The sequence below is a fragment of the Bufo bufo genome, chromosome 2 (assembly GCF_905171765.1).
Source record: "Bufo bufo chromosome 2, aBufBuf1.1, whole genome shotgun sequence".
NCBI classification, from domain to species: domain Eukaryota; kingdom Metazoa; phylum Chordata; class Amphibia; order Anura; family Bufonidae; genus Bufo; species Bufo bufo.
Genome location: NC_053390.1, coordinates 358,143,269 through 358,157,823, shown reverse-complemented (window position 1 = coordinate 358,157,823; position 14,555 = coordinate 358,143,269). Strand labels below are relative to the sequence as shown.

Genomic DNA, 14,555 nt, shown 5'->3' with positions numbered 1-14,555 from the left:
TTGCATCTATCTAGTTATAGGACAGTTAGTCAAGTATAAAGACCCAGGTTTCCATGAAGGTTGTAAAACGTGTTAATTGATAATGTGAATGTCTAGTTTTTAAATAAGAAAGTAAATACAGTACTTGAATGGGTGCTGAACTGCAGTTCCCCAACAAGGCCACTACACAGTGTACAGAGCTGTCAGTTTCCTGCTCTGTACACTATATGGTTTTTGACACCAGCCTGAAACAGCTGATCAGTGGGGATGTGGGATGTCGGACCATGGAAATTATATCGATGACTAGATATAAGCCTATTTATTGTAAACTGAGCAAATTTGCCCAAAACTTTGGCAGATTTGGCTAAATCCAAATCTTTTGTTATTCGAATTGGACAAATCTGTCAAAATGATGGCCACCATTTTACAAGTCAGAAGATAGAAAGGAAGGTATCTTCCACCAAAAAGGAATATTTTGAGTGCCAAATTTAAAAATAAAACCCAAAAGTGCAGTGTGCTGTTAACCAGGCTGTTTGCTACCAATGGATTTCATACTTTTACCCATAACCATATATGTCATCAATATCCGTAGACCAGAGCACCTTTAAGAAAATGTTAACAAATTGTTGTCTTATGAATGAAACATACAAGCCTCCCACCATATAAGGAGGGAATGCAGGTCCTTCAAGGACATAAGAAAGCATTTACAAAAATGTATAGAGAGGCCAGACTTTTTTTTACTATACTTTTTGTGTACATGCTGTGTACAGTTAAATAATATAGATTTGGCAGAATCAACTTTGCCATTGTAATTGTAAAAGTAATGCACTTGGGTCCTGGATATAAATCTCACTAGGGCAGCCTTTCCATGAAGTATGTGTTCTCTTAATATTCACATTGATTTCTCCGGTTATTCCCGTTTATTCCCAGTATCAAAAATGATAATGATAGGTTAAGTGTCAGTTCTATCTGAGGTACAAATGTTGTATGTCCATATAACAAACTAGTAGAAAGAAAACACCTTAGAGAGTGCCCATATGGTTATGAAATACGTAGTATGGGCTGTTATTTATTTTAACAGTAATCTATTTTATGTCCTGCCTTTTTAACTGTTTAAGTGTTTACATAAATCACAGGGAATTGTCACTCAGCTCACCAAACTGCCTCCTACAGCACAAATTCCTGGGAGACCAGACGGTGCACTGAAAGAAGCCACACAGGCCTTGGGAAATCAGTGGCAAAATAATGAAATAAATCAAAGGCCCAAACGGGGGCAAAAAGGAAGCTGAAATATAACTTTTAATAAATGCAATAAAATATCTGGGTAATATCAGCTATCAAAAAAGACAAAACACATAAATGCCAAGTATTAGAATCCGATATTGGAACTGCAGGGCACCTGAAGTCCTATAGCATATACAGGCAAGATACGTAATAAAAAAGGAACAGTCTTACCAGTTTGAAGTGCTGCAGTTGAGGATGATCAGGTTTCCCTCAAGAAACCCTGAAACGTAGTTTTCTAGTCCAACAGGGTCGTGGAGGACTATAAGTAAGATGCTCAGTGCAGACAGAACGGGAACAACTATCCCTAGAAATCCCTAAATCACCCCGAAAGGGTCTACCCGGTCCGGATACCTGTCCCTAGTCCGGACGGAATCCCAGATAAAACCTATAGGATAGTTCCCGATGTGCCACGTTTCATACAATACTCATCAGGAGAATTATTTCCAGGGCTTGATAAGAATGGACAACAATTCCTAAAAATGAAAATAATGTGGTCTTAGGAGAAAATCAAGTAATAAAGGGAAGAAAACAAGCAGGGCAAAGAATAATTAATAAATCATAAAGAGGCCTACCTAATGGTCATTGGACTAAGGAGAATGCCGGGGGGTAACGATGTCTCCTAGTGAGCCCGTCAGTGGTACGGAGCTACCCAATGTGCTGATGCCACACAAAAGAAGAACCTACAGGATGTAGCGGCAATTCCCGCAAAATGCGGCGTCGGGTCTTGTGGGGCGGAAGCCATACTCAGAGGGCCGGAGCGCACAAGGCCTAGCAACGATGACACTCCAGATAAGGAGCTCCAGCGTTGCTGCGAGGGGCAGTGAGTATAAACCAACCCTAGGTACACATCAAATTAAAGCAAAAGAACTTGTTGACAGGGACACAGAGAAAATTGAAGCAAAACAAAAGGTTGGAGGACGATTTCAGTGAATAGAAAAGAGAGAAAAAGCTATTGACTAATACAGTCAGGTACAAGAGGGGAGAATAAAATTGGGGAAGAGGGAAATGGACTACGCAAAATAATGAAATCCAGCACAGCATCCCATAAAACATAAATCCTTTATTGAACACATTAAAAAGTCCATAAAGTGCTAGTTAGCAGCTACGCATTTCGGACGGACGCCTGTTGTCCTTCATCATGCCAATATGCCTGATGCCATTGCTACTGTATTTTCTATATATCTTCACTAGGGTTATATGGGTCCGAGACTTTTTGGATACATTTATTTTTGATGTACATTTCTTATGCATATAGCAAAAAATCTAAAGTACTATATGTGTTGTAAAACTGCAATATAGATCTACAAATGTACCCAACACTGACCTATACTCCTACAGCTGCTGTTCTCTAGACCTGTGCTTAGGAATTGAATAACATACTGTATATTACAAGCAGTGTTCTGTCATACGAGCCACATATGAAAAGTAATAGAACCCCTTTCTTAAATTACCATTGCTGCAGTGGTTCAATATTTATTATTTTTTTGTGATTTCTTGTGGTGTGCTTTAGTTTTGTTTCTTTGGTTTCTGTCATGTGTAAGTGATTCTACAGTACATTATTCTGTATTCGGTCAGAAGTTTTAGATTAACGTCACTATATGTTCACGAATGAAAGTTGCTTGTCAATGTGGAAATGCCTTGCTCCATACTACTTAGATCAAGAGGTGGTAGAAGAGGGCTACTGAGCCGTGTGTAATCTTCTCTTGTTTTACTCTGCTTTATATTATGTTTCAGAGCTTTCCAATGTGGTAGCACTTAAAGTGAGAATGGTAAAGTTGTTTGATCTACAGAGAAATACTTTACTATTGTATCTTAGATTTTTCAGAAATTGGAAACATCTGTTAAACGTAATTTGTAACATTATCAATTTAAAAGAAGACGACAATGAAGAAGCAATTAGAGCAGCCAATTAACCTGCGGTTGAGGAGCTTAACGGGGTCTAAGTACAGCTCTTGTAATCTACAGAATGCTTATCCCTGCTGCCTTCTAGGGCTGCTGCAGATTCCTTTATAATGACTGCATTGGGAATAATTTAAAGAATGGTTTAATCTCCGGGGTTTTATTATACTTGGAAGGTATAATGGTCAGTGAAGTAGCCTCTAATATACCACACTTGCTTTGGTTATGGGTGGCAGAATTATTAGCCTTGAATAAGTAGTTTTTATTTCAGAATTAATATGAATGGCTACAATAGAGTCATCATTTACGCTGCAGTTTTGATCAATAGACATTTCGAACCCACCTTCTTGCAGTCATTGGGAATTTGTGGTTACAGTTTTGCTTTGTGGCTTATACATATGGTTAGATATAAGTTAGAGACTGGATGCTCATAATATTATTCATATGTGATTTATACAAATATAGTAGAGCTGAATTTGTCATCAAACAGTTACTTTTGTACATTGCAATAATTTGCTGAGATAACCACATGGAAAACCACAGATACCAAATCGATGAGTTGTCTTCATGGACTGTAAAATGTCAGGCTCAGCCATGCTACATGGCTCTACTGCATTGACAAAGTCAGCAGGATTATGTCTGTAAAGTAACAAAAATACAAACTGGCCCGCCAAGTATTCAGTATCTTGCAGGCAAGTAGAAACTCTCGGTAAAGTCCTGCTCAGAAACATTGTAAAAAACTGATTATTACTTATCAATAAAGAGGTTAATATCTTACTGTGAATACGGTTCAGTTTGTTGAGCATGTATTTCCTTTGCTGGTAACAATGTGAATGTGATGGACATAATGGATATCTAAATATCTATCTATCTACAGTGGTGCTTGAAAGTTTGTGAACCCTTTAGAATTTTCTATATTTCTGTAAAAATCAAAAGTCAAAAGACTTGGTTATTTACTTATTGATGAAAATGATCCAATATCACAAGTCTGTAAGTGGCCAAATTATGTCAACCTTTGCTTTCAATGTCTAGTGTGACCCCTTTGTACAGCTGTAACTGCAACTAAACATTTCTTGTATTTGTTGATTAGTCCTGCACATCGGCTTGGAGGAATTTTAGCCCATATTTCTTTATACAAAACAGCTTCAGCTCTGTTATGTTGGTGGGTTTCCTCATAAGAACTGCTTGCTTCAGGTCCTTCCACAACATTTCTATTGGATTGACTTGGCTATTCCAAAATTTTACATTTATTCTCTTTTTAACCATACTTTGTTAGAATGACTAGTGTGCTTAGGGTCATTGAGATTCAGCTCACGGACCAATGACTTCACATTCTCCTTCAGAATTTGCTTGTAATTCAGAATTCTATCAATATTGGCAAACCATACTGGCCCAGGTGCATCAAAACTGTCTCAAACCATGATACTACCACCACCGTGTTTCACAGATGTGGGATGGGATGAGGCATTATACTGAAATGCAGCTTTTTCTTTTCTCCAAACATAACGCTTCTCATTTAAACCAAAAATTTCTATTTTGGTCTCATTCATTCAGTCTCATTTTGGTGTCTTCCATTGTTCCAATAGCTATCTGGCTTGTCCAGGTGATGTTTACAAAACTTCAGATGGGTATCAATGTTGTTTTTGAAGAGCAGCAGCTTACTTTCTCCTTGAAACCCTGCAATACCCATCATTGTTGTTCAGTGTTCTCCTGATGGTGGACTCATGAGCGTTAACATTAGGTAATATGAGAAAGGTCTTTAGATACTTAGAGGTTATCTTAAGTTTCATTTTGATCTTGCAGACTATTATACACCTTGTTCTTGGCGTGATCTTTGTAGGTTGACTACTCCTGGGGAAGGTAATAATGGTCTTGAATTTCCTCTATTTGTACACAATCTGTGTGACCGTGGATTGGTGGAGTCCAAACTCTTTACAGAGAGTTTTGTAACCTTTTCCAGCCTGATTAGCATCAGCAACTCTTCTTCTGAGATCCTCAGAATACTCCTTTGTCAGTACACTTCCACAAACATGTGCTGTGAAGATCAGATTCTGATATATCCATGTTCTTTAAATAAAACAGATCACCCACTCACACTTGATTGCCTATTGATTGAAAATATCTGACTCTAAATTCACCTTCATATTATCTGCTAATCCTAAAGGTTCACATACTTTTGCCACCCACAGCCCTCTGATATTGGATTAGTTTTCTCTATAAATAAATGATGAATCATTTGATTCAGTTATCTTTATCTACTTTTAGGACTTGTGTGAAAATCTGATGTAGTTTTAGGTGACATTTATGCAGATATTTAAAAAATTCTGAGTTCACTAATTTTTAAGCACCACTGTAGCATATATTCTACCGTAAACACTTAAACAGCTGGCACAGATCATAGCATTACATATAACCTACACATATAAATGTTTGTGAGAAATTCCTGGAAATTGAATAGCTGTATTATTGAGAATGTACTCCCTATTACACACAAGTAAGCTGGGACATTCCAAGTGTAATTCCCAAGAAAACTGATGTCGTAACTCTAAAGGAGCCTGATCCCTTTAGTGCCAAGTTAGACTCAGCCACATCTATAGAGATGAGCAAGCTACAAAGCCAGATGTGAAAGTGTTCATCCCTGGAGAAAGCGCAAAATAAGCCTGGGTTATATCTATATGTATATTACTCTATGGAAAAATTAGTTTGTGTCATTATTTTACACATCCAGATATGAAAATAGTTTTCCCATTACCAGCATATTAATGGAGTCATAACCACGAGTCAATGTTAGAAGAAATAACCCACTAGAAAATTCCACTATGCAGAATTTATGGATCCCCATTTACACAGCTGCAACACAATGCAGTGAAGTTTGCCCCCTTTCCTTTATTGATCTATAGCAACTTATGCTATTTGCCAGTGATCACCTGGCTTGTGTATGAAAGAATCTCTGCCTAGTATGTAATCATTTCCTATATTTCTTTTTCACACATAGTTCTTTTGTAGCCTTTTTTTTGGGTGGCGTTTCTTTTATTTATATATTTTTAATGCGTTTTACATGCATTTTTCATGCAAGTCCTAAGTAGAACCATATGGGGAAAATGCCTGAAAAAAACACAATATCTAAAGCACGTTGCATTTTGAAAAAAGTGAAGGATCCAAAAAACTTACCAAAAGTGAATAAACAAAGAATGTTTTTTGATCCTGCTGCTTAAAATAATACATGTCATGTGAAAATCGGTTGTGACATTATTGAGAATTTATTTTTATTTTTTTATGCAGATGAGGCGTTCATTGAACCAAGGGGCTGGGCCTAGTCCCTTGATGTACCTAAGATTTTCAGTGCCTGGCCACGCCTCTTGGCACACTAAAGCTCTCATTTGCATAAATATTAAGACTTTTTTTCTCTCCAAAAGACAGGTATTATTTTATTTTATTTAATAGGGTTCATCCTGCTGACATGATGCTCTTTAAAGGAGTTTTCCAGGATTATGCTGGTTTTTAGCAGATATGCCCATGTAGTTTTTCACCTCATGTACATCTTTCCCATGCCCATTTTCTATTTTCTATGGCTCTTGAAATGCAGGTAGTAAAAAAAATGAAACAAGAAATGGAAAATGGCTGTGGCAGGAAGGGGTTAAAGATAAAGGGCATTCAATTAAGCAGTACTGATTTGATTAATATAGATATCCCAAGACACAAATATGTAACATACATGATTGGAAGGTTTTATATTATATAAAAATGTATCTCTATAAATTAGAATAGTTGAAAAGTTAATTTATTTCAGTAATTTAATTCAAAAAGTGAAACTCATATATTATATAGATTCATTACATAGAGTGATCTGTTTCAATCATTTATTGATGACTATGGCTTAAAGCTAATGAAAACCCAAAAGTCAGTATCTCAGAAAATTAGAATGTTGTGGCTGGAGTTAATGCTTCAAGAGCCACCACGCACAAACTTATCAAGGGCATGGGCTACAACTGTTTCATTCCTGGTGTCAAGCCAGTCATGACTCGGAGGCAACTTCAACTGCATCTCACCTGGGCTAAGTGAAAAAGGACTTGCATGTTGCTCAGTGGTCCAAAGTCCTGTTTTCAGATGAAAGTAAAGTAAATATTGCATTTCATTTGGAAATCAAGGTCCCAGAGTCTGGAGAAAGAGTGAAGAGGCACACAAAAAAAAAGTGCTTGAAGTCCAGTGTAAAGTTTCCACAGCCAGTAATGGTTTGAGGAGCCATGTCATCTGCTGGTGTTGGTTCACTGTGTTATATCAAGTCCAAAGTCAGCGCAGCTGTCTACCAGGAAATTTTAGAGCACGTCATGTTTCCATTTGCCGACAAGCTTTATGGAGCTGATTTCATTATCCAGCAGAACTTGGCAACTACTCAAACTGTCAAAAGTACCAATACCTGGTGTAATAACTAACATATTACTGTGCTTGATTGGCCAGCAAACCCGCTTGACCAAAACCCCATAAAGAATCTGTGGGATATTGTCAGGAGAAAGATGATAGACACTAGACCCAACAATGCAGACAATCTGAAGACCACTGTCAAAGCAACCTGGGCTTCTATAACTGCTCAGCAGTGCCACAGGCTGATTGTATCCATGCCACGCTGCATTGATGCAGTAATTCATGCAAAAGGAGCCCAAAGTAGTGAGTGCGTATAATGTACATACTTTTTAGTAGGCCAACCTTTCTGTATTAAAAATAATTTTTAATTGGTCTTGTATAATAGTCTCATTTTCTAAGATACTAACTTTTGGGTTTTTATTAGCTGTAAGCCATAATCAACATTGAAAGAAATAAACGCTTTAAATAGATCATTCTGTGTGTAATGAGTTTATATATGAGTTTCACTTTTTGAATTAATTACTGAAATAAACTTTTCTATGATATTCAATTTTTTTTTACATGCACCTGTACAATTTGATGGCACATTTAATGTTACTGTAAATCCAGTTGGAACCATCAATGGACTACTCTTTCCAGCATTAGATCTCCAGGAAAGTGATATTATGACTGCACATTATGAGCAGTGTGAAGAGCGATGCCTGCAGTGTTTGCATAGTGTGATCACACTAGTGAAGGAATCTGACCGTTATATTGCCTGCAATTTTCAGGTGTGACATAATTGTAGATGTTAGGTTTCTGGTATGTTCATATGGCACAAACTTACTTGCTTTTCTCTATGTTCATTATTATTGCAAAGCTTTAGCTTTTATTATATACAGTTGCCTAAATGCAATATTTGCTCCTGTTTTGTAGTTACTCTGTTCTCCAGTACTCAGTCAAGTCGAAGTGGAACAGCTGCTGGAAGTGTTCCTCAGTCACAGCCTCTGTCTTCTAGTCATCCTTCTCCTGGAAGTAACATGCAGTCTAGTCCACATAATGCTCCATCCCAGCTACCTCCATTAACACCAATGGAATCGGGCACTGATCGGTAAGAGCTGTGCTATAGTTAATAAGAGGAGCTGTATAATTTTTTGCCACAGTAGTGTATGGATGCATTGTGTCAAACCAAACATATCATCCTAATATTTGGACAAAATATCATTGTAATGTGAATGATAACTTAAAGGGAACCTGTCACCGGGATTTTGTGTATAGAGCTGAGGACATGGGTTGCTAGATGTCCGCTAGCACGTCCATAATACCCAGTCCCCATAGCTCTCTGTGCTTTTATTGCGTCAAAAAAACCATTTGATACATATGCAAATTAACCTGAGATGACTCATCTCAGGGACAGAATGCATCTCAGGTTAATTTGCATATGTATAAAATCGTTTTTTTACACAATAAAAGCACACAGAGCTATGGGGACTGGGTATTATGGACGTGCTAGCGGACATCTAGCAACCCATGTCCTCAGCTCTATACACAAAATCCCGGTGACAGGTTCCCTTTAACAAGGGCCTGCATTTATTTCATGCACTGTAGTTTTTGACAAACATGATACCTAGAGCAATATGAGTATGAGTTTACTGTTTACATATTGGGGGACATTTATTAAGTATGTTGCTCCAGAATTATGGCGTAAAATGCGCCAAAACAAATGGAGTTTTAATTTGCACCAAATATATGATTTGTTTTCTGCACAATTTTCACAATAAAGAATGCATCACACCAGAAATGAGTTAAAGATGTCAAGGTGGGCGGGGCTATCAAATTGGCGCATATTACTCCTCATTTATCATCCTCTTATCTGCAGAAATGGCTCAAATTGTTGCAAAGAATTAAGCCAGCTTATGTGGTGGTGTTCTGTGTAAAAAGTCGCATTTATGGCAGAAAGATGCGACTTTTTGTCAAAAAGTTGCATTTATTGAAAGAAAAAACAACCTGTCGTGGGAACAAGTGATAGGTAAGTATTAAACCAGGATGATAGAAATGAGCTACACAACAGGGTTTTGTCACTAAATTGTCATTCAACAAAAAACAAAACAATAGCAAAAACATCCTGAGTGAGACAAAAGTCGCAATTTGCCACCGGAAATGTCTCAAATATGCTTCAAAAGTCGCAAATACGTTTCCAAAGTCCCAAGTGTGGTCTGGACAGGGGTGGCTGAAATGGCGCATTTCAGTTTTAAAAGTCTTATTTTAGTTCTATTGGTGTTAAAATGTTCCAAATCAAGAGAAATAAGTGGATAATCAAGTTGATATTTTAAAAAGTCACATTTTATAAGCGGTGTGTGCCTTTTGATATATGAGGTGAAACAAATCACCACTTTTGATTTGTAACATTAGTACATTATATTTGCCACTCAGCGGTGCAGTTATCTGTTGTAAAGCCTTTTGTGGCGTGTATTAGTGGAAAAAGAAATAATATATTTGCCGCTCAGTGGTGCAGTTATCTGTTCTAAAGCCTTTTGTGGCGTGTATTAGTGGGAAAAAAAGTGCTTATTAGCCGATGTGTGGTGAAGTGAGAAAATTACAGACTTTTTGGGGTGTTTAAATTTCCTTTTATTTTTTTATTTGATCTAACAGTATGTCAGACAGAGAAGTTCCAGGCCCTGCGCAGGGGAGTGGCAAAGGAGTAAATGTTTCTGGTGCAGGCAGAGGTCGCAGAAGAGTAAGGGGCCGTGGCAGCAGGGGTCACTTCGAGAGGCCTGAGCTCCCAGTGTCAGCTAACAGTTGTGTCGTGACCAGCAACCCAGTGGTTCTTGAGTGGTTGACTTGATCTTCGACATAAGACACCCCCAACCGAGAGTCAGTAGGTTCTTCAGACACAACCCTTAGTTGGCATGGCATGGCCTTAGTTGGCATGGACCTGCCTCTGTCCTTTTCTGTTCCCAGATCCAGATAAGTATTGTATGCTATGAGCTCAGCTCCACTATACAGTGAGGAGGAGCTACTAGAAGACAGTCAGCAGCTACTGGCCAGCCAAGATGTGGAGGAGACATCCGCCACTTCCTCCATTAGGCGGGCTAATAGTGATGAGGAGAGTGACATAGGAGCTGGTGTTGCGAGTGGTCAGGCTCCTGACCCAGAGACGGTTGAGGAGGACATCAGTGACGTGCAGACAGTACTCGATGATGATGTAGCTGATTTCACTTGGGAGTGGGGTGACGAAGGGGCTTCATATTTTTTTCCCTTTATATAATAATGTAATATTATAAAATCCGGTGTCTCCATTATAAATCTGCAGTGTGAGGGCCCCGTGGGGCTACACACTTTCAAAATGATCCTTCAGCGGGGCGAATAGATTCTGGATTACCGGGACGCTCCATGACCTTCCCAGGAGCTTCTGTCGGGAGCAGCGGTTCATTTCTGAGACGTTCGTATAGTGAGGGGGGAATCCAAAGACCCTCTTCATCTCCGTGTACCACAGGATGTCTTCCTTTTCATCCATGATGACTGATAACTCGTGATGTTTTCCCTGATGAAGAGACCAGGGGCTGGTAGTTATAATTTGAATCTTGATGAACTTCGCGACTCTTTCGGGCTTCAAGAAATCTTGAAGCTTTGTCTTCTCATTGTCTGTAGCTACTAAATGCCTGTTCATGCCAGGCAGGTTTCTGCAGAAGTAACTAGCTGGAAGAGCAGCCGATACTGCACTTTCATCAATCCTTGACAGGATTTGTCTCCAGGTTGAGAGAAATAGTTTTTTGGAATGCTTTCTCCATCGCAACCACGTTCTCGAATAACCAGAAGACTGGCCGATTCTCTCCTGTCTTAGGCAACACTTTATTGAGTAATCGTGGACAGTCAAAAAACTGTTGTCCACTGCCCCCATAAAGGCCTTTCCGGTGCGGGTTACCCATAGATAAGTCATTACAAGGACTGCCGCCAATTATCAGATTGAATTGTCCCTATTCTTCATTCTGTTTCCTGGTTATATTCTGTATGTCGCCCACATATACAATCTGCCCTGGATGGCGTACCTGTACTATAGTGATGGCGTCCTCACACACCTCTGATGCCATATATTTTTTAACGTTGATTCTAAGCTTTTTGAGAACCATTAATCCTGTCTTTCCTTGCCAACACAACCGGCACACTCCTGAAATACTCTGTGCTGCTGGGGACCCTGCTGTTTCCACCTTGTAACTCTTAGTACACAATCTTCAACAAGATCAGCACACTCCTCTCCTGAAAAACTCTGCACTGCTGAGGAATCCTGCTCCTGTGATATGCTACTCATCTTTTTTTTATTTTTATTTTTTATTATAAATTCAAACAATACAATTCACCAAAAACAAAACTTTATTATATTAGTTTTACCCTAATAAACCCTACCCCCCTGTTCATACCCACCCAACCCATCCCTTGTGATGCATCTCCCCCCCCCTCCCCATCAATAAGCGAAAAAGGGGCGATAATGAGGGAGTGTAGGCAGGAAAACCTTAAAATTTCCATTCTCCCCAAATTTTGGTCCATTTTCCCTCAGTATTTCTCTGCTTATATAGAATGTTTTCATATCTCTTAATCTTATTAACCAGGTTAACCCATGAAGTAATACTTGGAGTATTTCGAGAAAACCAAACCCTAGCAATCAAAAGTCTCGCCAAGAACATTATTTTAATAAAAATAATCCTTTTATATTTTAAACATTCTACCTTGGTGAGGTCACTCAGTACCCAACATTCCACCGTAAACAGAATCTCAACTTTCCATTCCCGGATAATAAAATCATAAATTGCCCCACAATTTTGTTTCAACTCTATACATGACCAAAACATATGCAAGTAATCCGCCCCAGACAAATCACACCGTGGACAATTAGAAGTATCCCTTAAACCACATTTATGAAGCCATGAAGGTGTGATATAGATTCGGTGCAAAATATTAAATTGAACCAAAACGTGGTTAAAATTATAAGACACTAAACTTAAATTTGCCAATATATTATCCCAATCTTCGAGGGAAATTCCCGAACAATCAATTTGCCAAGCCTTTTTGTCCCGGAGAACGTGTATTATTAAATCGTGTTTTAAGCAACACTTTATAAAGTTGAGAAATGTTAACCTTCTGTCCTATATTCCCTATAAATGAATAGACGAATCGGGGAGATCAAGAAAACGATTACACAGGGCATGGGGGAGGAGGGGTCAAACATGGAGGCAGAGGAGGACATGAAACAACATATATTCAATTCAAACCTGTAATCAGGTCCCAGCCGACACCGAAGATCCAAGGAGGGGGGCGGCAAGAAGTAGTGGAGACCTAAACATCAGAAGGAGGCAGCAAGCAGACATCGCCAGACAAACAGGACAAATGCAGGGGATCCGTCAAGAGTTCGGTCCAGCAGAACACAAAGGGCCCAGAGTTGGGGGCGTCCCGCGGTTCAGATAGAGAGGCTCGTGTCTTGTATAGTGCGGCGGGATAGAACGGTCGAAGGGAGGAGCGACTTAGCAAACCTACGTCATCACATCTTCACCCCCTCTGACGAAGGGGCTTCATCATCGGGAGAAGAGGGTGGCAGTTTGCCTGTGAGGCAGCGGCGGAGCCAGCCAGTTGCTTGCATGACCAGGAGTCAGAAGGGTGGCAGCAGTGGAAGGTCGGTAGCTAAACGTGCCCGGGGTAGACCACCCGCTTCACAGGAGCCTACCTGCCCGGGAAGTAGCGGTGCAGGGTCCACAGAGGCAGCGGCAGTAGCAGTCAGTCAGTGCATAGTGTTGGGGTGTAAAATCACCTACTCGGCAGTGTGGCAGTTTTTTGTTAAGCCGTCGGAGGAGGAGAACATGTCCATATGTAGAATCTTTGGGCAGAAAGAGAAGCGTGGCCAGGGTGCCAATGTTGGCACCACGGCCCTGCGTCAACATATGCAGCGTCACCATAAAGTGGCCTGGGAGAACCCTGGCTCCGAAGTTGTGGTCCAGCCTGCTCCAGCAACTGCTGCATTACCCAGTGGCACGCAGCCGATTTCAGGCAGTCAAGGCTCCACCACCTCAGCAGAAGGGAGTTGTCTGTCCTTCCCATCATCTACCGGTCCTGATGCTCCTGTTCCTCGTCCTCCTATTCCTCATCACTCATTCCGTGAGCAATCGATCACCAAAGCGATTGCCAAGAGACAGCAGTATGCGTGCACTCATCCAATAGTGCAGAAGCTGAACCTGCTCCTGGCCAAGTTGCTGGTGCTGCAGTCTCTCACTTTCCAAGTGGCGGACTCTGCACCTTTCAGAGAACTGGTGGCTCCTGCCGAGCCGAGGTGGTGAGTCCCAAGCAGTCATTTCTTTGTCAAAAAAGCAGTACCAGCCCTGCACACGTATGTAGAACAGAGGGTGGGCCAGTCCTTGAGCCTATTGGTGTCTGCCAAAGTGCACGGCAGTGCCAACGTGTGGAGCTGTAACTACGGTCAGGGACAATACATGTCCTGTACGGCCCACTGGGTGAATGTGGTTCCTGCACAGCCACACCAGCAACTTGGCCAGGTGACATCGCTTCCGCCTCCACGTTGTCACGCCATTGGTCCTGCGACAATGTCTGCCTCTGCCTCCTCATCCTCCACCGTGTCCTCAGCCTCCAATGCAGGGGCAATTAACAGTGCCCCTCCAGCATACCACATGTGCAGGGCACGGTGGTGTCACACTGTTCTGCACCTCGTTTGCTCCACAGAAATGATTTGTTTTTTGGGGCTTATTGTTCGGACGGATCAGAGGAAGGGCAAAATAATCAGTGACGTCAACACAAACTTACTGCTGACACCCTCTTATGTCATACGGACTCACAGTATTATTTCACTACCAAAGCAGACTCCCAATGCGTGTTACTGCAAGGCACAGTGTTCTACACCACTATAAAGGCTCTCTGAAGCCAGGAAATAGCCGTTTTTCGTGATTCGACGCAAATATATTCGCGGATCGAACCGGCGAATCGAATTTCTGAAAGATTCGCTCATCTCTACTCAGGATAGGTCATCAAAGTCACATAAATGAGGGTCTGAT

The 14,555-nt window shown here is 40.4% G+C and overlaps 1 protein-coding gene across 2 annotated transcripts in view; it reads left to right on the top strand.

Annotated features, from left to right (window-relative positions):
- Positions 1–14,555, top strand: part of GLIS3 (GLIS family zinc finger 3) — a 437,296-nt gene that overhangs the window by 351,806 nt on the left and 70,935 nt on the right. For both annotated transcript variants that reach the window (XM_040417126.1, XM_040417127.1), the window contains one exon: positions 8,440–8,614. In XM_040417126.1, the coding sequence (XP_040273060.1) occupies positions 8,440–8,614 (175 nt within the window). The remainder of the gene's footprint in view (positions 1–8,439; positions 8,615–14,555) is intronic.